At 35.5% G+C, this 26044-nt stretch overlaps 1 protein-coding gene across 1 annotated transcript; it reads right to left on the minus strand.

The window, feature by feature from the left end:
• Positions 1 to 9742: 9742 nt before the first annotated feature.
• Positions 9743 to 10230, minus strand: LOC118831764 (60S ribosomal protein L32). Its single transcript, XM_036739204.1, has one exon. The coding sequence runs from the start codon at positions 10194 to 10196 to the stop codon at positions 9789 to 9791; it is 408 nt and encodes a 135-aa protein (XP_036595099.1). The 5' UTR covers positions 10197 to 10230; the 3' UTR covers positions 9743 to 9788.
• Positions 10231 to 26044: the final 15814 nt, after the last annotated feature.

The raw sequence follows: 26044 nt of genomic DNA on the forward strand, positions 1-26044 counted from the left end.
AGGACCTGAACTTAGCAATAGTATGAGTTCACCTGTAATCTCTTTCTGATGAGCTGTTCAAACTCTTTACTGTTTTTTCTGCTGTTGCAACTGCCTCCAAGGCCTGATACTGGTTTTGCTGTGCCTGTGCTCTGGGCCAACTAAAACCCTAGTGTTGCAAACCTTTCCTGCCAACCTCCTAAAGTATCTTTGGCTGGAAAATTGTTTCACTCCTACCTTTTGTTGGCATTGCCACTCTAGAATTAGATATGAAGCATTATTTTCAAGTTATTTGGATGGGAATTTTGGAGAGTTTAGGAGAGTGCCTGCCTCTACTTTGCCTTCTTGTTTTCACCTTTATGGTGATTCTTCCCAAAGACACTGCCAAAGGAGGATATTATTGAGTCCTGTAGGGATTGCAAAATGCTGCTGCCTCATTAACACTAGAAATGCTTGAATGAACAACGGATTATTTACAAATGAAAATGAATTCTCTCTATTTTAAAATGCTGTATATTATTGGACACTCCAAATTTTGAATAATTTTGAATATTTATGCTGCTTCTCACTGTACCAATCAATTTTCTAGGTCTAAGCAAATACCCATTGTTTTCATTTCCTGGGGATCCCTTCATAGCTGAAGTATGGTCTTAGAATAGGGATAGTGGAAATGACCATTCTTTCTCTTTATTCTTGGCCTACCTCAGAGAGACTGTAGCTAGTAAAAATTATATCTACTACTCAATTCACCTACAGGATAAAGATTTAGGTTCTTTTTAAATACAAAAGTAAGCCTATTGGTCCTTTGTAGATGAATGTGAAGTCCTTTTAATAAATAATCAGAAAGGGAGACTACCAGTGGATAGAAAATGGTCCTTTAAGTCAGAAAACCATGATTTCAAGTGTTTCCTCTGCCACATAGAAGTTTTGTGACCGTGGAAATTGCTATATTTTTTTTAGCATAATGAGCAGCTCTTTTTTTCTAAAAATTAGACAGAAGCTTCATCTCTCTATTGGCAGAGGTAGTTCCTCATCTACATTGATCAAATCATAAGTCTAGTCACTCCAAAATATCACACACACACAAATAGCCTAAAGCTTCTAAATAAAATCACTTCAGTTGGATATTCTTTAAAGCCCCTTCAGATCTAAATCTTAGGATCCTGTGTAAATTAATCTGAGCTAGAAAAGACAGTACTCAAGGATTAGGAGGTTTTTTAATACACAAAAGAAAAATAAAAACTTTTTTATCTTTACAAATTTAATCTGGTAACCTTAAAGGCAGTTAAGGGACATGGTACATAAAAATGTGGATTTTGATCAGCAAAACCTGAGTTCAAATGTTGCATTAGATACTTTATCAGTTTATTTTTTTTAATTCCTGGAACAAAACAAGCATTTTATGGCACAGTACAATAAAAATATGATTGTGCATGAAACTACAAATCTACTATGTATGACTTGCTATTCTATCCAAATATAAAACAATTATCATGTAAATTTTCTTGACATGGCACAAGTAATTTATCTTCTGTTACACTTTTTCATGATCTCTAAAATGAGTACTATAATAGCACCTACCTTAAAGGGTTTTTGTGAGCATCAAATGAAATAATATACATAAACCACATTTTCAACCTAAAAGTGCCATATGTTTAATGTTATTATTTTTCTCAGTTAATTGAGACACTTGCTTGAAATGGAGAAGTGGGAGGTGCTTTTAAGTCCTCTCTCCACCCTCAACAAAAGCACATACAGATAACATAGAAGAGATAGAGACAGATGAAAATGAGAGAGAGAGGGAGGAAAAAGAGAAGAAGAGGAACAGGAAGAAGAAGAATGGAATCCTGCTCAATCCTGTGCTTAGGATTCCTTCAAGGGCCTGCTTTCTCATTCTTGAAGCAATAACCACACCACCAACTCCCTCTTTGGCAGTGGCTAATCCTTCAGTAGCCAAGGAATTCCTATATGCCAGAGTATTCTTCCTCTTCTAAGTCAATTTCTAATGCATGTCTTATTCCCACAACAATATGGCCAATTTTTCCAGCAGTAACCAACTGTCTGTGAGCATAAAAAGTTCTGGTGAGGAAATCGTCCTTCTCCCTATGCCTATATTCCCAGGTGAGTTTCTCCTTTCATTCACCCTGAAAATTTACCCCAACTTAAACAAAAAAACTCCTATTTTCCATCTTCAATGAAAAAGAAATTGAAGAGTGAAAATAAGTAGGTCCATTCCCTAAACACATGCAGAGTGACATACATGAACACACATAAACACAGAACTTTTCTATAATCTTCTTGAAGATAGGGTTTTTTTGTCTAAACTATATTTATCGAAGTGGATAACAGTGCTATATACAGAGTAGGAGCTTAGTAAGTGTTTGTTGTGGTTCTTCTAAATTACATTTATTACTGGCAGGTTTGCTTATTTTTGACAAACTCAAGGCATATAACTCAAGAATGCTGGGGGGACTAATATGTTGCTTTTTTTGCTTTTATTCCTTCAAGCCATGGAGTTTCTAAGAAAGTAAGAGGACTTTCATGCAAGTAATACTATAAAGTTTTCCCAATGAAGCTTAACTAAATTGCTGAAAGGGTAAATCCTGATTTTCTAATGTGTATCATGCTCCTACTAGAAAAGTAGAACCATCCAAGTAAAAATGATAAAGATTTCAAAATTATTCAGCTTCATCCTCAGGGATATTGCCAAACCATAATGTAACTCTTTGCCAATCATCCAGTTAATGGATAGTATGGGAGTTTTTATATGACATTCAATGAAGCTGACAGAGTTTAATTTATCTATTTAGTGACTGACTAATCAATAATTAGGTTAGTGGAAGAGAAAATAAAATTGTTCCTATAAATCTCAGCTATGATACTATTAAAATATTCAATTAGTTTGATAACATAATTTACTTATCACCATAATATAATCAGAGATTTATCAGTTATGTCACATTACAACCTTATTGGACTAATAAGAGTGCTTGTAGCCAAGACAAATCCCAGGGAACCATATAAAGCTACAATGAAAACCTTGTGCCTTGTGACAACAATACAGAATTACACTATGCGCTAAATCTACTAATAAGTATTAACTCTGCTACTCATTGGTACTTCTCTTCATTTGAGTAGATGTTGCATATGACACTAGTGAATTTATCAAAATAATATTATACTTTAAATAAATGTGGAACTAGAAAAAGCATACATTCATCAATACTATTTTTAGTTTGAAATAACCATGTATAGCAGTGTTCTGGTGATGGATGGAAGTTGGGCGTAGGGTGGAGATATAAGGAAATAAGGGTAAGAAATTGCCTGTCCTTAATGAGAATGCCATTTGATTCAGTACATGAGATATGCATAAATGTAAAGTTAAATTATAATAAAAGCCATTTCTGAGAATAAATTGAGGTGTATAGATAATAGCTTCTTTAGGAGTTCCAATGCAAGTTTCTTGAGCACATATTGAAAGGAAAGACAGAATTTGCAGTGGTGGAGAATAGAAAGGGCATTGAATCTTGTGGAATCAATCAACAAAAGCATAAAAGGTTGAGAGGCATGTCCAAGGCACAATTTTAAGACTTGTCTGGCTGGAATAGATGGTCCATGCTAATCAAGCAGTGAATGAAATGGCTGAAGATATGTTGTATGGCCAAATCTTATAAAGCCTTGAAACTAGCTGAGAATTTTGCATCTTTGATTGCACCAGAGGCAACTGAAGTCTAGATGGCCTGTTCAGTTGGATACATAGGAGATGCACGGCATATTTGGGATCTTTATGGGAAAGGAAGAATGTCTATCATATCTAAAACATGATGACATGGAGTGTTGATCTCCCTGCATCCAATCTCTTCTCCTTCACATACATCCTCCATTCATCTTCCAAATTAATATTCAATCCCCAGCTTGAGAAAATCTAGTGATTCAAGACAAACTTTATGATCAAACGCAAATTTCTATTTAGCTTTTAAGTTCATTGATAAAATGTTTTCAAGCTTATTCATGAACATTACTTCACTTTTTAAATTTAGTTAGTAATTCATATTACATTTTAGCCAAATTGTCCTATCTACTGTTCTCGCAAATAAAACATCCCGCCTTCTGCCTATATGCCTTTGCACACGGAGTCTCCCATGACCTCAGAAAGTATAGTTCCTTTAACAGTTCTTATGAAGCAGTTTGGCCTAAAAAGAGGAAAAATACTATTTCTAAAGGAAAAAAATAGATTTAAATAAACTTTTAATGAGTATGGGATATTGCTACTGTGATACATGGACATTTTGGTGCTTGAAAATAAAAAGAAAAGAACTTTGGCTTAAAAAATCTTAAAATATGTTTTTGAAGTAACAAGATTTACATGAAATTTGAGTAGTTTGGGACAAAAATGAAAGGTGGTATGAATATAAAGAAATGGATGATCTTCAATGATGAATGAAAGATGCAGGTGTACAGTACCTAATTTGTATGATAACAGTTTGATGGTTTAAAGGGGCAGAGAAATGAATACTGGAAAAGTATAAATATGAATAAACACCATTTCAATTATATACAATGAGATAGTGGACAGTGCTAAGAACCTCAGAGCTCCGGGGAATTTCTTTGTTCATTTTCATATACCTTATGCTACTTAAGGTGGAAAATCTTAAAACATAGAATCATTTTGGCAACTGGAGTACGAATTTTAAAAAGGAATGTTGATTTCTTAGGAGAAATTTGGTGAGCTGTTATAAAGCAAAGGTGAGTCACTGAGAATTAAAGTAATTGAAATATAGGAGATAAAAGGCTAAGGCTGACGATTGAGGAATGAGAGGAGAAGAAGAATCAACAGTGGAACAAAAGCAACTTTGTATGAAATGTTTCAGGAGACAAACAATAGAAGTCAGCTGAGTTTTGTTTCAGAAGAAAGGAAGGCAGGAGGGCAGGCAGGAAGGAAGGGAGGAAAGAATGAAGGATGGAAAGAAAAATGAAAGAAAGGAAAGTGAATATAGGGAGAAAAGGTAAGGAAGGAAAGAAAGAGAAGGAAGGAAGGGGTGAAGGAAATAGGGAAGAAAGAAGGGAGGGAAGAAAAGAGAGAGGGAGGGAGGGGAGGAAAGAAAGAGAGCAAGAGAAAGACAGAAAAAAGAAAGAACTAAAGAATTACTGCTATTAATGCTATTGTATTACTGCTGTTTAGTTGTATAAGAACTGGCTAGCCTACTTTGCCTTATCCAGAGAGTCAATCTGAGATGTTTACTAGGATATTTGTTCTGATTTCAATCAACATAATATCCTAGTGACTGAAAAATGGGCAAAAAGATGGTCTTTTGTGTACAGAGACACCCAGTTCTATGATATGTACCATTCCCTGGTTTAAAAATACTGTGATTCAAATTAAAAGGGGAAAAAGTAACAAGTTGAGAGCAATCATAAAATCACATTCAAATATAAAAGAGAATAAGTCCTCATAGCTAGAGAGATGAGAGCCAAAAGGCAATCATTTAGCAAAGATATGATTTTGTATGTCATCGAGTTTCTAAGATAGACTAATATCACCAAAACCTACTACTAAGGCTGAGAGTCACCCCAAGCACAAGATATTTTGTACTCTTTTTGCTTGTTTTCCAGGTTCTTATAGTTATGTACCTATAGTCCCTTACAGATGCTGACTGAATTTGCTAGGGAGACTTAGAGAAATCTGTGTACTCTTTGTGATCTGTTTTTGTATTTATGCATTTAATATGTTAGTAGCTGGGATACTGATATATTTGACTTATTATAAGCAAAATATTTCACTTTCTATCTAAAATTGTTCTTGTGGATTATTGGTTTGGGTAAATTGAAATGAATTAATGTGAGCTAGATTTGGAGCTAGATTGTTGAATTTGGGGGAGTTTATGCCCTCCCACCAAGGCTACCCCAGCCCTCTAAGAGAATGTGAGCATAAGTGAAAGGTGGTACTCTTTCTTTGGGAATCTTTTTTGGGGACAGGTGAATTGTGAAGGGAAAACCAGGTTGGAGTAAACAAGCCAACCCAGAGAGTAATGTCTATATATGCAGAAGAGTTGTATGAGGCCCCTATGGAATGTGGGTGAAAAGACACAACCTATGTTCCATGTCCCCCAAAAACACCTTCCTCAATACCATCACTTAGAATCACCAGCTTGCTTCAATGTTAAGATCAAGTACCATCTCCTACATGACACATTTCTTGATCTACCCACTTATTAGTGCCTCCCTGTATTCTGTGATACTCAGTTCCATGATACTCAGTTTTGCTGTGTAGGTGATTCTTGGTTTTAATCCTAGCTCCATTGACCTCTGGAATATCATATTCCACGCCCTTCAATCCCTTAATGTAGAAGCTGCTAGATCTTCGGTTATTCTGATTGTGTTTCCACAATACACAAATTGTTTCTTTCCAGCTGCTTGCACTATTTTCTCCTTGACCTGGGAGCTCTGGAATTTGGTGACAATGTTCCAAGAGTTTTCTTTTTGGGATATTTTTGAGGAGGTGATCTGTGGATTCTTTCAATTTCTATTTTGCCCTGTGGCTCTAGAATATCAGGGCAGTTCTCCTTGATTATTTCTTGAAAGATGATATCTAGGCTCTTTTTTTGATCATGGCTTTCAGGTAGTCCAATAATTTTTAAATTATCTCTCCTGGATCTGTTCTCCAGGTCAGTGTTTTTTTTCCAATGAGATATTTAACATTGTCTTCCAGTCTTTCATTTCTTTTGTTCTGTTTTATAATATCTTGATTTCTCATCAAGTCACTAGCTTCCACTTGCTCCAATTTAATTTTGAAGGTAGTATTTTCTTCAGTGGTCTTTTGGACCTCCTTTTCCATTTGGTTAATTCTGCCTTTCAAGATATTCTTCTCCTCATTGGCTTTTTGGAGCTCTTTTGCTATTTGAGTTAGTCTATTTTTTAAAGTGTTGTTTTCTTCAATATATTTTTCAGTATTTTTTGGGTCTCCTTTAGCAAGTCATTGACTTGTTCTTCATGGTTTTCTTGCATCATTCTCATTTCTCATCCCAATTTTTCCTCTATTTCTCTAACTTGCTTTTCCAACTCCTTTTGAGCTCTTCCATGGCCTTAGACCAGTTCATGTTTTTCTTGGAGGCTTTTGGTGTAGACTCTTTGACTTTGTTGACTTCCTCTGGCTGTATGTTTTGGTCATCTTTGTCACCAAAGAAAGATTCCAAAGTCTGAGACTGAATCTGAGTGTGTTTTCATTGCCTGGCCATGTTCCTAGCCAACGTACCTAATCCTTGAGTTTTTTGTCATGGTATGACTGCTTGTAGAACAAAGAGTACTTTGTTCCAAGCTTGAGGGGATGTGCTGTTGATTCCAGAGCTATTTCTATACAGTCAGCTCTGCTACACCAGCATACCTCCTTCCTCAAGAACCAGCAACCCAAATCTGACGCAAATCTTAAGCAGACTCTGCACTCCTGCTCTGATCTGCCATTTGATTCCTCCCACTAGGTGGGCCTGGGGCCAGACAGTACTGCAGCTGTAGTTGTGTAGCTGCACCACCCCCGCTGCCTCTGAGGCAGTGGCCAAACCGCGAACTCTGTCCCCCACAGTTTTCCCACTAACCTTCTCTGTTGTCTCTGGTGTTTGTGGGTTGAGAAGTCTGGTAACTGCCACCACTCAGTGATTCTGGGCACTAGGGCCTGTTCTGGCCGGCTCCCTGTCTGCTTGGTCTTGCTGCTACCTATGCTGAGCTCTGCTCCCCTCTGCTCCGTGCATGATAGATCACATCCAGCGACCATCCAGGCTGTTCTGGGCTGGATCCCTGCTTCCCTCTGCTATTTTGTGGGTTCTGCAGTTCTAGAATTTGTTCAGAGCCATTTTTATAGGTTTTTGGAGGGACCTGGCAGGGAGCACACACAAGTCCCTGCTTTCCAGCTGCCATCTTGGCTCTGCTTCTAGCATTTTATTAATAAAAGAAGTTAGTGGTGCTCTCAAAAGACAAAGTTAATCACAGCATCAGGTTAAAGGCTTATATGACCTTGGAAATGTGAGTGTTCCAGAAGGTGGCAATTAACTGTGGTTAACAATATCTGAGATAATGAATATTACAATGAGAAGTGGGCTCATTCCAATGAGGGACTGAGGGTGACATAAGGTCACCCTTGAACAAAGAGACAATCTGTACATCCAGATCACCCCAGCTTTGGGCAATCTAGTCAAATAATTTATCCCCACTCAAACCTGAGTAGAACACAATGGGCTTCCCAATTTTAGAAGAAATTCCTCGAAGAGTTGGATGGATTCTTACCCAGACTGAAGAGAGTTAATTTAACCTCATTATCAGTAATATCCTTCAGGACACTGAACTTTGAAATGATGACTACAAAAGAGTGGGAACTCTGAATCTCCCCAAATCATTGGTTATTAATAATCATTTCATTCACTGCAACCTACTACATATGATGAACTTGTTGTCCCTTCTAGCTCTAAATCTATAAACCTTTGGAGGCAATATGTCACCTTGCAAAGAGCAATGGATTGGCCATACTCTTGCCCATCTATTTGAAAAAAAGACTTCCTTTTATTACATGATCAAGCCATAGATGCTCAGATTTGAGAAGAAACTCAGAAAATATCTAGTCTAGTACATACCTGAATCAGAATTCCTTTGACAACATATTCAATACGTGTTGATCCAATTTTAATTGAAAAACATCCAGTGAAGGTGAAACAGCTACCTTCCAAGTTACTTAATTCTACTATTGTAGAGATAAAATTGCACTGAGTACTTTCCTTACATCAAAACTAAATTGCCTTCTTTTATACTTCTAGCAATTATTCCTTTTGGGGCTAAGCAAGACAAATTGAATGCATCTTCTATGTGATAATCCTTCAAATATGTGACAGCATCTCACATGCCCTATTCTCCAATTTACTCTTCTTGAAAGTCAAGATGACCTTAAGAAAGAAAGACAGTAAGACAAAAACAAAGAAATACAATTTGTTTAGCATTATATATTCATGATTAAGTGATGTAGTCTTACCTTACGTTCTGTGTATCTCAGCTTCCTCATCTGTAAAATGAGGGAAGTGGACAAGATGATTTCTAAGATCCCTTGTAGTATTAAATTCATGAAACTCTTAATAGACCATTTTTTTGCCATCCTATCATACTTGGAATTTAGACAATAAAAGTAAGGGCATTACTTCCATTACCTTATCTTCCTACTAATTTGTCTATTAATAATGATCAGTTTATCAAATTAGCTAGGTGTACCATGATAAGAAGACACTTGTTGTGTGTGTGTGTGTGTGTGTGTGTGTGTGTGTGTGTGTATTTGTTTGGGGCTAGAGTTGAGTAGAGTTGTTTAAGGTAGGAGAAAAGTGATTTAAAAAGTATGTATTTGCTTCTACTTTATCCAATATGCCATTAAGTTCATACACATGTCTATCTAGGCAACTCAGTGGATCTCTGATATAATAATTTTGAGTCCTCTCCATATACCAATATAAACTGAACATATACCATGCGTAGCTTTCCTGCATAATACCAGGGTGTAGCTTTCAGTAAATCTCCCACCCAACATGCTGAAGGATTTCTTCTAGTTTTTTAAAAAAATATTTTGTGGTCACAAGTGCAGTATCCTTCCCCGTTCATCTGTTGCCTCTAAATAAATATATAATTCTTCTATTTCTCTAGTTATAGACTTCACTGTTAATATTTTTACCTAAATTGTGGTAAGGAATATATAGCAATATATTTATGAATTTTGTTATTCACTTTATTTTTTTTTTTAGCATTTCCAGGATTTATTTAACACAAATAAAAATCTGCAAAGCTCTTTACTCATTTTCTTCACTCCTCAGTCTAGCATTTGGATTGGTGATCTTGATGGCGAGCTGAGCTGCTCTCTCAACAATAACTTTCCGATTCTTAGAGGATACATTGTGAGCGATCTCAGCACAATAGGATTTGTTGCACATCAGGAGCACCTCGAGCTCTTTGACGTTGTGCACCAAAAACTTCCTGAATCCACTCGGTAGCATGTGTTTTGTCTTCTTATTGCTTCCATAACCAATATTGGGCATCAATATCTGGCCCTTGAATCGTCTTCGCACCCTGTTGTCAATGCCCCTTGGTTTACGCCAGTTTCTCTTGATCTTGACATATCTGTCGGACTGGTGCCGGATGAACTTCTTGGTCCTCTTCTTGACGATTTTAGGTTTCACGAGGGGTCTGAGGGCAGGCATGGCGCCGGCGAAGAGACAGCCGCCCCTCCACGGGCAGCGCCGACAGAAAGAGAGAGAAAAAAAGTTGTTATTCACTTTAATCATGTGCTGATCTAACTTTAGGCTGAATATTATCTCTAAACTCTACTAACTCTAGATATTAAATCTAAAATATCAGAATTCAATTGGTTTCTGTCTGTTAAGAAATGTGATGCCATTCAGTGTTCAGTATATTTGTGGATTTAGATTATTTTCTTAAAGACAAAAGACAGTTGCTACTTTCAAAAAGTTCACAGTCTAATAGAGAAGACATATAAACAACTATATAAAACAAACTATTTACAGGAAAATATGGAAACAATCTAGCCTTTGTAGAATATATTTAGGTTTGCAAAGTTGCTTCACATGTTTGTCTCATTTGATCCTCAGCACAGCTATTTAAGCTTAGTACTATCAATATCCTCATTTTAAAGATGAGGAAACTGAGGCAAATAGAGGTTAAGTGACATTTCAAAGCTCACACAGTTAGTGAGTTCCTGAGATATAATTTGAACTCACCTTTTACTTTTTCCCCCATCAAATCCCATGCTCTAATGACTAGACAGCCTAGGTGAAATTTTTTATATCTCTGTCCCACATGGAGACCTGCCTCCCTTTCCAATGTCTGACAGATACTAAACTGAATTCCAATTTGGGTGGTGGATATTAGATACATCTGAATGGTGCTTCCTAATCCATCTTTACAAGCCTAAAATAGTGTCACAGGAGAAGAAATGAAGCTGGAGTCAAATATGCAGGGTTTATTCAGTATCCATCAATATACCTTATATATCTTTGCAACATGATAGTGTTTGCAGTCATACATGCTGATGATGCTTCCAGTACTGGGATTATAAGAATGACATCCATGACCTTTCTTCTGTACTATTTTATATTTAAAACTTGATAAATATGATACAGGTAATATTACAGGCAGCTTATCATGCAGGTATTAAAAACAACAGAATTATTGTTGAATAGAGAAGAAGAGATGAAACTCCAGAAAGAACAGATTCATATTTATGCAGAAAATTTGAAGACAGAAAAGTAGAAAAGCACAGGTTATGTGGAGTCGTGTATTATTCTATGCTAATCACAAGGACTTCTTAACTCAATGAGCTTCCATTATATAGTCATATCATGACATGTACTTACCTTATCCTCACACAGACACCTTGGCTACGAACAGCCACAGGCTACCAAAAGGAAATAAAACTATACCAAGATCATCTTGGCTTGGTAGCTATCAAAATACACCAAACAAGAAAAGGAGAGTTTAGGATCTCAGAGGTCCATTCTACTTTTAATTCTTAAGAGTGAAAGTGAAAAGAAAAATCAGTAATAGGAGCCACAAAACCAAAGATCATTCTCATAAGCTTCCATCGAGCCAGCAACCAAGGGGGATTTATTAAAACTAAAGTTTAAAATCATATCACCATAAATCAAGAGCTCAAAAACACCTCAAACCCATCTAGGAAAACTCTTTCATTTTCCACATAAGGAAATGGAAATTTAGAGAAAATAAATGATTTGTCCAATAAAGATTTGTACTGGGATTGTCTTTTCCTCCTCATCTGTTGATACGAGGAAGTGGCAAAAGCTTGGGGGCACAATATTAAAAATTGATACTTGTATAAAACTTTTAAGGTTTGTATATCCAAACAGACCTGTGATTTAGAGACCATAAGCATTATTGTCCCCACTGTATAGAAGAGGAACCTGAGCCTCAGAGATTAAGTGACTTGCTCCTTACTCAATAAGAGTAAAAAAAAAACCAGATTTGAGTACCCACTCCAAGTCTGCAATGTTTTTTTCTACATTAAAACTAGAAGATCTACAAAAACATAGAGGGAGAGTTTGTCAATTTTTAAAGATTTATTTACTTTTGGTTTTCAACATTCATTCCCACAAGATTTTGAGTTCCAAATTTTCTCCCCATCTCTCCACTCCCCCTGCCCAAACATGGCATGCATGCATTCTCATTACCCTTTCCCTGATTCTGCCCTGCCTTCAATAATCTCTCTTTTTTCTGTACCCCCTTACTTTCTTGTAGGGCAAGATCGATTTCCATACACCATTGCCTGTGTATCTTATTTCCAAGTTGCATGTAAAAACACTTTTTAACATTTGTTTTTAAAATCTGAATTTTAAATTCTCTTGCTTCCTCCCTCCCCACCGTCCTCATTGAGAAAGCAAGCAATTCAATATAGGTTATACATGTGTAGCTATGTAAAACAGTTCCATAATGGTTATGTTGTGAAAGACTAACTATATTTCACTCCATCCTATAATGCCCCCCATTTATTCAATTTTCTCTTTTCACTCTGTCCGCTTCAAAGTGTTTCCTTCTGACTACTCCCTTCTCCAATCTGCCTTCCCTTCTATCATTCCACCCTCTTATTCCATTCACCCCACTTCCCTGTAGCATAAGATGCCCAATTGAATTTGTATATTATTCCCTCCTTAAGCCAAATCCAATGAAAGTAAGGTTCACTCATTCCCTTTCACCTCCCCCATCTTCCCCTCCATTGTAACAGTTTTTCCTTGCCTCTTTTATGTGAGATAATTTCTATATCTCCCTTTTTCCTTCTCCCAATATATTCCTCTCTCCCCTCTTAATTTTATTTTTAGATATCACCCCTTAATATTCACCCTGTGACCTCTGTCTATATCTGTATCTATCAATCTATCCATACACACACACATACACACATACACACTCATATACCTACATACACATACATATACATACATACCTATACATATATATGTACACATACACATACACACATACACACACACATATATATACACCCTTCATATATAATCAATATATAGATATATATTGATATGTGTCACATATATTGACCAACATATATCAGTAAATCTGTATCTGTGTCTATCTATCTATGTATCTATGTATCCATCTATCTATCTATCTATGTTCCCTATTTAATACTGAGAAAGGTCTCATGAGTTACCAATATTATTTTTCCATGTAGGAATATAATCAATTCAGCTTTATTAAGTCCTTTATGATTTCTCTTTCCTGTTTACCTTTTCATGGTTCTCTTACTTCTTTTATTTGAAAGTCATATTTTCTATTCAACTCTGATCTTTTCATCAAGAATGCTTGAAAGTTCTCTATTTCATTGGATATACATTTTCCCCTCAAAGTATTATACTCAGTTTTGCTGGGTAGGTGATTCTTGCTTTTAATCCTAGCTCCTTTCACGTCTGGAATATCATATTCCAAGCCCCACAATCCCTTAATGTAGAAGCTGCTAGATCTTGTGTAATCCTGATTGTGTTTCCATCATACTCAAACTGTTTCTTTCTGGCTGCTTGCAATATTTCCTCCTTGACATGGGAACTCTGGAATTTGGCTACAATATTCCTAGGAGTTTTCATTTTGGGATCTTTTTCAAGAGGTGATTGGTGGATTCTTTCAATTTCTATTTTACCCTCTGGTTCTAGAATATTAGGGTAGTTTTCCTTGATAGTTTCTTGAAAGATGATATCTAGGCTCTTTTTTTTGTTCGTGATTTTTCAGAAAGTCCAATAATTTCTAAATTATCTCTCCTGGATCTACTTTCCAGGTCAGTTGTTTTTCCAACAACATATTTCACATTTTCTTCATTTTTTTTTCATTCTTTTGGTTCTGCTTTATATTTTCTTGATTTCTCCTAAAGTCATTAGCTTCCATTTGCTCCATTATAATTTTTGAGGCATCATTTTCTTCAGCGAGCTTTTGTAACTCCTTTTCCATTTTGCCAATTCTACTTTTAAAGCATTTTTCTCCTCATTGGTTTTTGGACCTCTTTTGCCATTTGGATTAGTCTGTCTTTAAGGTATTATTTTCTTCTTTTTGGGGTCTGCTTTAGCAAGCTGTTGACTCATTTTTCATGATTTTCTTGCATCATTCTCATTTCTCTTCCCAATTTTGCCTCTACTTCTCTTACTTGATTTTCAACTTCCTTTTTCAGTTCTTCTATGGCCTGAGAAAAATTCATATTTTTTCTTGCAGGCTTTGGATGTAGGAGATTTGACTTTGTTGTCTTCTTCTGGTTGTATGTTTTTATCTTCTTTGTCCCCAAAGTAAGTTACTATATTCTGAATTCTTTTTTATGCTGTTTGCTCATTTTCCTGGCTAATTACTTGACTTTCAAACTCTTTCTCAAGGTAGGACTCTGCTTCCAGTTTGGAGAATGTTCTGTGCCAAGCTTCAGGAGTTTGGCATAGCTGTTTTCAGAGAAACTTCTAGATATCTGTATATTTTCAGATCTTCTAAGGTGGTATCATCAAAGCAGTGGTGGTTACTGTTCTCCTGGCCTGTGTTCTCATCTGTGAGTGACCTCAAGCACTCTTTTCTGCCTTGGAACAGTGAGGAGGATTCCCTCTCCACAGCTACCACAAGCTCTGCCATGCCAGTGCTCTTCCTCACTCCAGGACTACCACACATGACTGTGACCCTGATCCAAACAAGGCAAAGAAAAATAAACCTGCCTCAGTACCAGCAAAGAGATCCCTGCAATCCCCCTCTGATCAGCCACTTGATTCCTCCACCATCTGTGGGCCTAGATCTCCAGAGGCAGCAGCTGCTGCTTCTGTTGCTGTTGCTGCCACTGCCACCTCCACCTCCACTGTTCTGGAGCTGGGGATGGACCATACTCTTCTCTCACCCATGTCTGACAGAGTTTTCCCACTGACCTTCCGCATTATCTTTGGTGTTTGTGGGTTGAAAATTCTGGACACCACCACAGCTGCCAGTGATTCACTCTCCTGCTCCAGCCCTGTGTGAGCTGGTATGGTCCAGGCTAGAATGTGCTCTGCTCCCAGCCTGGCTGGCCATTTGATTCACTCTGTCATTTTGTGGGTTCTGTAGCTCTAGCATCTGTTTAGAGTCATTTACATAAGCATTTGGAGGTGTTTGGGGGAGAGTTCAAACAAGTTCCAGCTTTTGCTCCCCCATCTTAGTTCTGTTCCTGGAAGAGATGCTAATTGAAGAAGGATGGAGGGAAGTAAGGGAGAAATGGGAGAAGAGCCAGATGGGGGCAGCAAAAGAATCAGTAAGAAAAGGAAAATAAACAGGCTTATGTCCAAACTGGAGAATGGGGAGAACTATTGGAGATTTTCTTCATATAATATGAGAAACCATGTGTTGGGAAAATGCATTCTACAAAGCTGGAGAGTCATAAGAATGGTGTTAGTAGTGATACATTGTCCAAATACCTGAAGCCCTGCATTGTCCAGATAATTCACAATAATACTGAAGAGCAAAGCCCAGGTCAAATACCAAGGGTGAGGAAAGACAACTAGAATGAGTTCTCTATGACCACTTCTTTCACTTTCACTTTTTTGCATTTTGGGCACTGGTCCCATTATATGACATGAATTAACCTCTCTAAGATTATCAATGATATCTTTATTGCTAAATCTGATTGTCTTTAATCATATTTTATCTTTCTTGCCTTATCTACAGCTTCTGACATTTCTCCCTCCCCAGGGTTCTCTAGTACACTTAAGAATCAGGGAGCTCCATGTTTGCTATTGACTCAAACCCTCCTCCTCAGTTGTGTTCACTCAGTTTTAGAGATACAAGCACCCCCATTCCATTTAATCATGTAGCTTTTACAAAAGAATATTTTCTTCAGAAGTGTAGCACGAACAGACAAATAAGCATCTTGCCCCAACAGTTAGAAGAAGGAGAGGCATAATTCCCCCAATAACATCTTCTTCTCTAGTGAGTGTGGGGGGGGTGTATTGTGTGGGGGGGTGATTTTTGGTAAACAGCTTAATTTAGTTCCTATATAAAATCATTTCTATCAAGTTCAAAATCCAAAGTTCTGCCCCCCTAGTCTTGAATCCAGCACCTTAACTTCTCAGGGCTTACCTCATGGGATGGCAGGAATTTCTGGCCAGTAATCTTCCCTCAAATTTTCTGTGGCTCAGATTTTTGGATCTGGGACACCTCTCTCTGAATCTAGAACTTAACAGGACAAAAATATAGACCAAAACTCTTAGCTCATTCGCAGGGTTTAAGGGTGCTCCTATTCCTGCTAAAGGGAAATAACATAATGCCTTTTACCAGAAGAAAGTCATGGCTTCTCCCAAATGAGTGCCTTATTCTTAAGTAATATTGCCATGTGTCAAGTTTTATTATACACACACATGCCTGTATATAAGTATGTGTATTTATGTGTGTATATATATATATATATATATATAAAATATATATATAAACATATATATGTATATATACACATATACATATACTGATTATATATACATACATGCGTATATGTACATGCATATGCACACATACAGCAAGTTTGTAAAACTATATATGCTTATTTTAAGCATATATTATGCATATGTATGTGTAGGGATTTTATATGCACATATGTCTATATGTACGTATATCCTTGTCCTTTTGGCCATGATTAACTGACACAAGAATTATACTGAGGAAGGAATCTTCAAATATTCAATGAGATAGGCAGCCTGTGCTGGTGTCTAAGTAACAGTTTCATCATAGAACATTTCTTGCAGTTTTGCTCTTACAGTAAACATATTCTGGTTTCCTTTAACAATGGAGTTGACCCACTACCGGAGCACAGATATGTCCATGGAGAGGAAAAGATCCAGATAATCACACCAAAAAAACATTTACCTTTGGGGGGTAAGTTGTCCCCCAGAGAGATTAAGTAACTTGATTGTGTAGTAACCCAGGTAAATGAAAGAAGTAGGGGATGTATTCAGGTCCTGTAATTCCAGAGCCTGTGCTCTTTCTACAATGTCATTATGTCTCAATGTTCAACACAAATCATAATTCCATTTTTCCCAGTCATCTCCAAGGACCAAGGGAGCGGTAAATAATTTGGGGGAGATTGCATTATTTCAACAGACTTCTTTGTTAATTTTCATTCCTCATAGCTTTGCAAATAGTACTTTATGTTTTTTTTTTCTTATCTCCTCAAATAAACCACGTACACAGATTTATCCACTACTGTGCAATGCATTCAATACTATCTTTGCTTATAGCAAGCTTATTGTTTTTGTTTTGTTTTTTTTATTTCCCCTAAGTAAAAGCTATTGAGCACTAGAAGTTTTTTATATTTTTTCATGAAGTTTCAGGATTGAATTTTTCAAATTGATGATTGAAAATGCAATACAAAAGCTTTCAGACTCTCCAACATTAGGATTTACTAAGTCCCATTGTATATTACAAAGAATGTTTCATGCATCCCCCCAAGGAGTTTCCTATGGAATGGGGTTATATAAGATGTACAAAAAAGTATAACACATGTGAAATAAAAGCAAAATAAAAACCTCAACACATTTCCACAATAAATTCTAATCCTATTCAAAATAATTATAAATTGTATAAATTATTGAGACAATTAGCAAAGGCCACTCAATGCAAACATAGATTAAATTAAAGATCTTTAAATTAAAAAATGGATATCTGTAGGAATATTCAGTGTTCATGTCTCACTTGTGCATACATAACAATTTATATTACTACCCAAGATTAAATTACAGTGTTGAAGATATGCTCTCCAAAGGATACTTTTCAGAGACTAGTAAAATGATAATAAAATTCATTTGGAAAAACAAAAAAATCCATAAAATCAAGTAAAATAATGAAAAAAAGGTTGGCATTAAGCAGAAAACAACACTTCTAGATTTCAAAATATTTCTTAAAGTAGCAATTGGCAACATTACTTTATTAGATTAAAAAATAGAAAAGTGGATCAATAGGAAAGACTAGATGAGACCCTCAGAAATAATGGAACTCAATAACCCTGTATTCAATAAGCCCACAAATGTATTATTAGAATATAATTTCCTTCGTGATGAGAAGTTCTGTGAAAACCAGAAAGCAGTGCTAGTCTCTCTCTCTCTCTCTCTCTCTCTCTCTCTCTCTCTCTCTCTCTCTCTGTCTCTGTCATATTTTTATCTATCTATCTAGCCAAAAATCATGAATAGGTTGAAAATAGCAGTCCAGTGGACAAGGTATGTCATTTCTTGAAATTTACTTACTGAGAGTATAAAGAAAACTGAAACAAAGTTAAATAACAATTGATAACATACAAAGGACAATATGGAAGAGCACTGCCATTTTATTTTACTATTCTATTTCTCAGCATTTTTAACAAAAATATTATTTAAGTAATTATTAATAATGATATTTAATCAATATTTATTATTTTGAATATTTTAATTGATCATTTAACTTTTTATACAAAATGATATTGAATGGTTTAATTTATTATGTATCATTCTTATTAACACTTCAAATAAATTCAAACAAAAAGCTGGGCTAATTTCAAAGGAAAGAGCCACCCATTTATATATATATACCAAAATTTGGAGGGGTTTAATCTTTTTCCCCACAAAGGACTTCCTGGCAAACACCTAACTTCTCTTTGTAGATGTCAAATCAGATTTTATGAGCACAGAGCTAATAGGCTGTATGTACCACTTGCTTACTTAACTGCAGTTGACAGAGCACAGAACTGCTTTACCTCACAACATAATCCCACTGTAGACTGAGAGGAAAACATGGAAAACAAAATATTCTCCTCTGGAGAATAATTTGTGATGATACATATTTTAGCCACAAAACAATACAAAGTCTGTCAAATATTAGAAATTGGAACAGATGTTAAGTCTTCTAGTGCCTTCATGTGCTCCCTATGAAAAGACCCCATGTGTGTCTTAAATAAATAAAAAGAATTTGACTTCATGCCTGAATCCCAGAGCATGAAATGAAAAAATCTAAAGCCATGGACAATATTTACACTCATAGCAAAATGAAAAAGAGAACTGGATTACCAGTTAATTTTAAGCATATGAAAAATATGATAGGGCTCACAATCTGAATGAGTTTAGTAAGCATGCATATACAGAAAGAACTTTAATTAAGAAGTACACTAGAAAAATCAACTATTTTTCTAATTAAATCTGACATACTGTTATAAATTGGTTGCCTCTGTCACTGTCTATTGTAGGTATAATGCATAATTTTTAATAGCCAATTAGTCAGTTTGGCATAATCAAGACCATGCCTGGTCTCTTGAAGGGTTTATGGAATAATATTGTAATTTGCTATGTACCATCTTCTAAGATTCAGAAAAGAAGAAAATTTAATGCCAGTGTGATTGCTAATGTAATCAAGAAGGCAGGGCAATTGAATTGTAAGAACAGAAAGGCAGCCCAAATTGCCAGTAGCTGCAATGAGGGCATAAACCTTTCTCACACTTTATAATCACCTGCAGTATACACATGCATGCATACGTACATACATGTGTATACATATATACATACACGCACATATATACATATGTGTGTGCATGTTGTGTGTGTATATGTATGTATACACATGCAGTGACTATATACATATGTGTATATAGAGTGACTATGTAGTTTGTGGTATATGCAGTGACTCTATATTTTTATTGTACTCTAAGCAATGAGAAAATGAAAGCAAGATGAGATTTCATCAAAAAAACAATGAATATCTGTGGAGTATGGTTACCTAAGTGAATTTCTTTGTGTAGCTGTATTTGAATTCTCATGTGTTGAGTGCATCCTTGGAAGTCTTTTTTCTTAGGGTAAACAGTGAATTTCTTCAGCTCTTAGGCAAAGCATACAACAAAATGTTGGGAATAATTATTCTATCACAAAATCATCAGTAGGATGAACCAAGATGATGGATTAAAGGCAGCCACCATTCTTAACTCTCCCAATACTCCTCTCCAAACAACTTAAAAGGTCAGCAGGAGAAGTCTGTAACACTGAGATAGAGGCCAGTCTGGAGCCTCCGCACATAGCAGTGGCAATAGCAGTAGAAGCAGCAGCTTCATGAACTCTCAGGACAGAAATTGTAAGGGGGGTTGATAATTGGTCAGAAAGAGACTTCAAAGGACCTTTGGCTATCAGTGGGTACACCCAGCATTAATTGAAAACTATTGCCCATACGCAGTTCTGGGTTTTAGTTCCAGGGCAGAGAAGAGCAGCAGTGGTTGGTCACAAGAGAGAGGGGTACCAGGTCACAATTCCAAAGCAAAGAGAAGCACTAGAATGTGTAAATGTAGGGGGCAAAGGGTTCTTCCTGGGGAAAATACTATAACTCAGACCAGGAGAGAAGTGAATATAATTTCCCCACCCTGGACTATGTTACCTTGAAAGAAAGAAAAAAAAAACTTCTATACTCCCAGAATTAGTTCTGAAAATGGTAGCATGAAAAAGTCTGAAACTTGGGACAGTGCCTCCCCACTGCCAGGTGAGTAGAGCCCAATTTTAACACAAAGGTCAAAGTAAAAAAAATTGCTGTAAAAATGAGTAAACAAGAAAAAAATAAATTATACCACAAAAAGCTGCTATAGTGGCAAGGAAGATCAAGATATAAACTCAGAAGAAGATAGCAATGTGAAAACCACTACCAAAAAAAATAAAATAGAAATGCTAATTGGACTCAATCCCAACAAGGATTACTTGAAATGTTCAATAAAGAGATGAGATTGGTATAGGAGAAAAAAAACTGGGAAAACGCATAATGCAAGAAAATTATGAAAAGAGAATTAGTAGCTTGGTAAAAGAGGGAAAAATAATGAAGAAAATAACACCTTAAAAACAGAATCGATCAAATGTAAAAAAGCCACAAAAATCCACAAAGAGGGGAAATCTTTGTTTGGCAGAATGGCCAAATAGAAAAGGAGGTACAAAAATTCACTGAAGAAAGGAACACCTTAAAAAGTAGATTTGGCCAAATGAATGCTAAATTATCCCATGAGACATCAAGAAACACTAAAACAAAGTCAAAAATGAAAAAAACAAGAAGGAAATGTGAGATATTTCATTGGAAAAAAAGTAACTGTACTATAAAATTGTTAGGTAAGAGGTAACTTAAGAAATATTAGAATCCTTGAAAATCATGATCAAAGTAAGAGGCTGAACATTATATTTCAAAAAACTATCAAGAAAAACTGCCCTGATATCTTACAGCTAGAAGGTAAAATAGAAATCAAGAGTCTGTCATTCACCTCCTGAGAGAGATCTCAAAAATGAAAACTCCCAGGAATATTATAGCTAAATTCCAGAGCTCCCACATCATAGAGAAAATATTCCAAGTAGCCAGAAAGAAATCATTCAGCTATCATGTAATCACAGGTACACTAATGAACGTAGTAATGAACAGATCCAACCATTCTGGATAACAATTTGTAACTACTCCCAAAGGGCTATAAAACTATGCATACCCTTTGAGCCAGCAATGTCACTACATGGTCTGTATCCCAAAGATATCCAAGAAAATAGAAAAGGACCTGTATCTACAATATGTGTTCATATGTGTGTGCATGTGTGTGTATACATACATATACATATATATGTATATATATATATATATATATATATATATATATATATATATATATATATGACAATTCCAAAGGACCCATAATGAAAATAATGCTAACTACATTCAGAGAGAGAACTGATGAATTCTCAGCACACATTGAAATATAATTTTCTCACTTGTTAATTTTCCTGCTTTTTTGAAGTATGGCTATTCTAGAAATATGTTTTGTTTGATTTCACATGTAAAATTGAAATCATATTGCTTGCTTTCTTAGTGATTGTGTGAGTCAAAGTCAGAAGGAAGGAGGGAGTTTAGAACTCAAAATTTAAAAAGAAAAAAATTTAAAAATAAATAATACATTTTAAAAATCGTTAATATCTTCATTTTTAATGAAAACTGAACACTTTTCTCATGTGTAACTGTGTCAGTATTATAGGGACTGTCAGTTTTGGTACTAGCCAGATCCCAACAGTTATAATGTTGGCTTGAAGTATATCCAACATTTATAATCTAGCTAAACTTTATAGATAGCAAAACTAATTTTCCTTTCTGGTCTCTTAAAAGCACTCAAAACCTAAAATAAAACAGTCAATTCTTTTTCATTCAAGCTTATTTCTTGCTCTTATGCAACATGTATTCTTTGTTCCAGGCTAGTACACTGTATACATTTTTCTGTGATATGCTCACTTCCACCTCTATGCATTTGCTCATTTTTTTCTCATATTTTCCCTTCTCTTCTCAAACTATCTACATTATTCTCATCTATTAGAGTTATTCTCTCATTAAATTTTTCCTAAAGATTGAAAGCAAAAGTGATCTTTCTTCTTCCTGATCCCCTATTAAGGTTATTATCAGTAATACAGATTTTGATACTTGATGGATTTATTCACTTATTCATTTGAGAAAAAAAAAACTTTATTATGTTAATAGAAGGTGGTAATATTACTATAGTTCACATTTCTTAAATATTTTATATAATTCATGAACCAATTTATTCACAACAAAACTATGATTTATCTTGTGCAAATTTTCCTATATTCATTTGTGTATATGTGTGTGTGTGTTGGTGGAGAACTGAAGCTCAGGGGGCTTAAGTGATTTGCTTCTTGTCCTTCTCCTAGACTAAATTAAGTGGCTGACCCTAGATTCCTACTTAGTAGATCAATGTTTTGTTTTGTTACATTTTCCCCACTATGCCATATTCTTTAATATATCCAATCTATTATCTGTTATATACTACATTGTGCAATAGCCTAATTGTTTCACATATGTGAACCTAGGATCTCCAACACAATTCAATGTTAATTCAAATCTTGGACTATCTTGAATGTAATACATACTCAATACCATGAATTACTGAAATCAAACTAAGGCTCTTATTACCTATACTTTGTTAAATGACTGAAATCACTTATTTAATGTTTACCAAATAGTTATCACTGTCATTTTTTCATATATTATTTATAACCCTAAGGACTCTTTAAAGAGAACTGAAAAATTTCAGTCCAGAAAAAGGATGGCTTAGGAAGAACGTGAGTGTTCAAGTACTTTAAAAATTTTTGTGAAATACAAATTACCTGTATTTTTCCTGCTTGATGTCCAAGCCAAAACTAACAATAGTTACAAGATTTGGAGAAGCAAATTTAACCTTGCTATGTTGATGGGTTTGGAGAGAATAGACTTACTAAAAATGAGAGATGTTCAAAAGTGGAATAGACTGTCAGATTTTAGCAGATTTATTCTCACAAGAAGCATTTGAACTAATATCGAATCACCATTTAGTGCATACGTTATCGGAAGTTTTCTTTGTCAATTGGACTAGATCACCTCTGTAGATGTCCTGTTAGATGCTGTGACTTTGTGTTCATTGGTACAAATAACAAATAGTCACATCATTATGCGGGAAGTTCATAAACTTACCTCTGGACATTTCAATAAAGATCTGTCCATTGTGCTATTAACCATGACAGAGCTCTACACAACATTTTACCTTAGAGACCCAAAATGTGAATTCCATACTCAATGAATCTTACATCTGGAAGGATTGTGCCTTACCATGCCTATAAGACTCAATAAAAAACTATCATGGAGATACATAGTAAGATCTAACATGGGGCAAATAAACGATTAGTCAATATGCATATCTAGCAATGCAGGCAATATTGAGTACCTGTCAACCTTTCCAGATATAGATAATTAATATTGAAACCATAGAAATAATCAATGACATAAATAAGTAACTTCAGTACTTTCTTCCTTGAGACATGTAAGCAGGGTGTATGGTTTAATATAAATAACAGAGAGATGAACATCAAGAAACCCTTGGATCTTGGTTATTGCCATTACTTGGTCTTGCAACTCTAAGAGAATTACTTCATTGCTGCATAAAATGGGCATGATTTTCTATGTTATTCCTACCTCATCAGGTTATCATGAGGATTAAATAAGATAATAAATATGAAGCATTATTAGGCTCATGATAGATGAGTAAATCTTCAAGGGATATCAGTTATTACCCAATAATTATGACTAGAAATCTTTAGAGTATTAGAGATTGTTTATTGACACTGCAAGAATAATTTCCAGGAGGCTTTATATTATCTAGTCCAAACTGAGGCCAAGGCAAGGTTGAATGACTTAACTAAGACCACACAGGTAGATAATTATATATGGTAGACATCCATGACTCCATATGATTAGTGTGTATGTATATATGTGTGTATACATCCATATGTGTGTACATATTTATGTATATACACAAATATACATACGTACATATATGTGTGTGTATATGGAACTGGGAGCTGATGAGGTGTGTAGGGAAAATATGGAGACAGAAGATCAAGGTACCCAGAATAGCACCTTTGGGAATAAATGAAATTATGGGGTACAATAAGGGTGTTGTAGTAGAAGGGTATAAGGAGTGGTTAGAAAAGGTATGAGAAGAACCAGGAGATGGCAGTGTCACAAAAACCTGGTGCAAAAAGATTATACAGGAGGAGAAAGTGGTCATCAGGGTTAAATGAAGGAGAAAGATCAAGAAGAATGAGACCATCAAACTTGGCAATTAAGAGATAATTGAAAACTTTGGACAGTACAATTTCAGGTGAGTAAATAGGTTGGAAGCCAGATTGCAAACACTGAAGCTTAAGTGAGAGCAGAGGAAACAGAAAGATTTGGGGGAGTAGCCTGCAAAATGAACTCTTTTCTACTGAATTCTCCATTTTCCTCCCTCAATGAAGGTTGATATAGAACAAGAAAGTGAGCAAAGGAGAAAGAAAGGTGCAAGTCACTTTACTAGCACATGGAAAATAGCATAGTAGAACTATAACAAACCTAATAATGAGTATACTCAACTCACATTCCACTTTAGTGAATATGGCAGAAAGTTTATAAAGATGGATTAACAGATTTAATAATCTTAAAGGTTTTGATCTGTAAATTATAAAAAGCTAAATCCCCTGTGCTTTTTTCATCCAAATTTCTCTCATAAATTTTATTTACAATATTCTTTTTAGCCATTTTTTGATTGCATTTTTGAAAGATAAAATTATAATCCCAAAGTATAAATGATTACTTTAAAAGACTTGCACCTCAACTGAGCTCATCAGGGTTTTCTCCACACAAAGAAAATTCTTCCTAACTTGCTCAGTATGGTCTGATAGGGCATTATTTTTTCATTCTCTATGCATGTTGTTTCACTTTGCAGATTTCTAAATGCTCCAGTGGAACTCTGCTTCCTCTAGATAACCTAATTATCTTCATCCTCACGTAAGGGAAATTAATTGTCCAGGGAACTAATATTCAAAGGAAGTGTGTATGTTTTAAATGGTGAATGGATTTCTTTTCATCATTTTTTAATGTATGCCTCTTGCTATTGATCAATTCCCCTGGTCTGTGGGTGATTTTCAACTTCTTATTTGCATATCACTTGGAGCACTATCCCCAATCAAAAGAATTTTGCTAATGAAACAGCACTAGGAGGTCTCTCCATATAAGTTTTGTCCATTTCTTTAAATTAAAACACTTGGAAAAGCAAGCTTTGTCTAGATTTTTGAGGCTGGGGGGCAAACTGTAGGCAGACATTGGGTGAACTTGCCTGGCCTACTTCCTGTAACCTTCATTAAAACGCCAAAGTTGGAAGCCACTATATCACAAATACACTTTGCCACTAGCTTAGGGGAGCCCAGCAGTTCATTAAATACATAGCAGGAACCAGCCCATGAAATTCCTAAATGGGCTTAATCTGACTGAAGGAAAAGAAATTCAAGACTATATATAAGGCAGATTTTTCTCAATAATAAAACATTCAAGTTATCTTCACAGGCTCCCTTTATTCCCAAATAAAACATTTGGTATATTTAAAAAACAAAACAAAACAAAGTACTCTGAAGTCACACAGCTGGGGGACAAAGGACTATTTCATGCCCCTAACATTACTATATACCCAGGAAAGAAAGTA

Source organism: Trichosurus vulpecula, chromosome 1 (assembly GCF_011100635.1).
Source record: "Trichosurus vulpecula isolate mTriVul1 chromosome 1, mTriVul1.pri, whole genome shotgun sequence".
Taxonomy (NCBI): Eukaryota; Metazoa; Chordata; class Mammalia; order Diprotodontia; family Phalangeridae; genus Trichosurus; species Trichosurus vulpecula.

What these genes read in the sequence shown, in the direction of transcription:
- LOC118831764 (XM_036739204.1), bottom strand. Translation starts at nt 10,196, where the DNA reads ATGCCTGCCCTCAGACCCCTCGTGAAACCTAAAATCGTCAAGAAGAGG.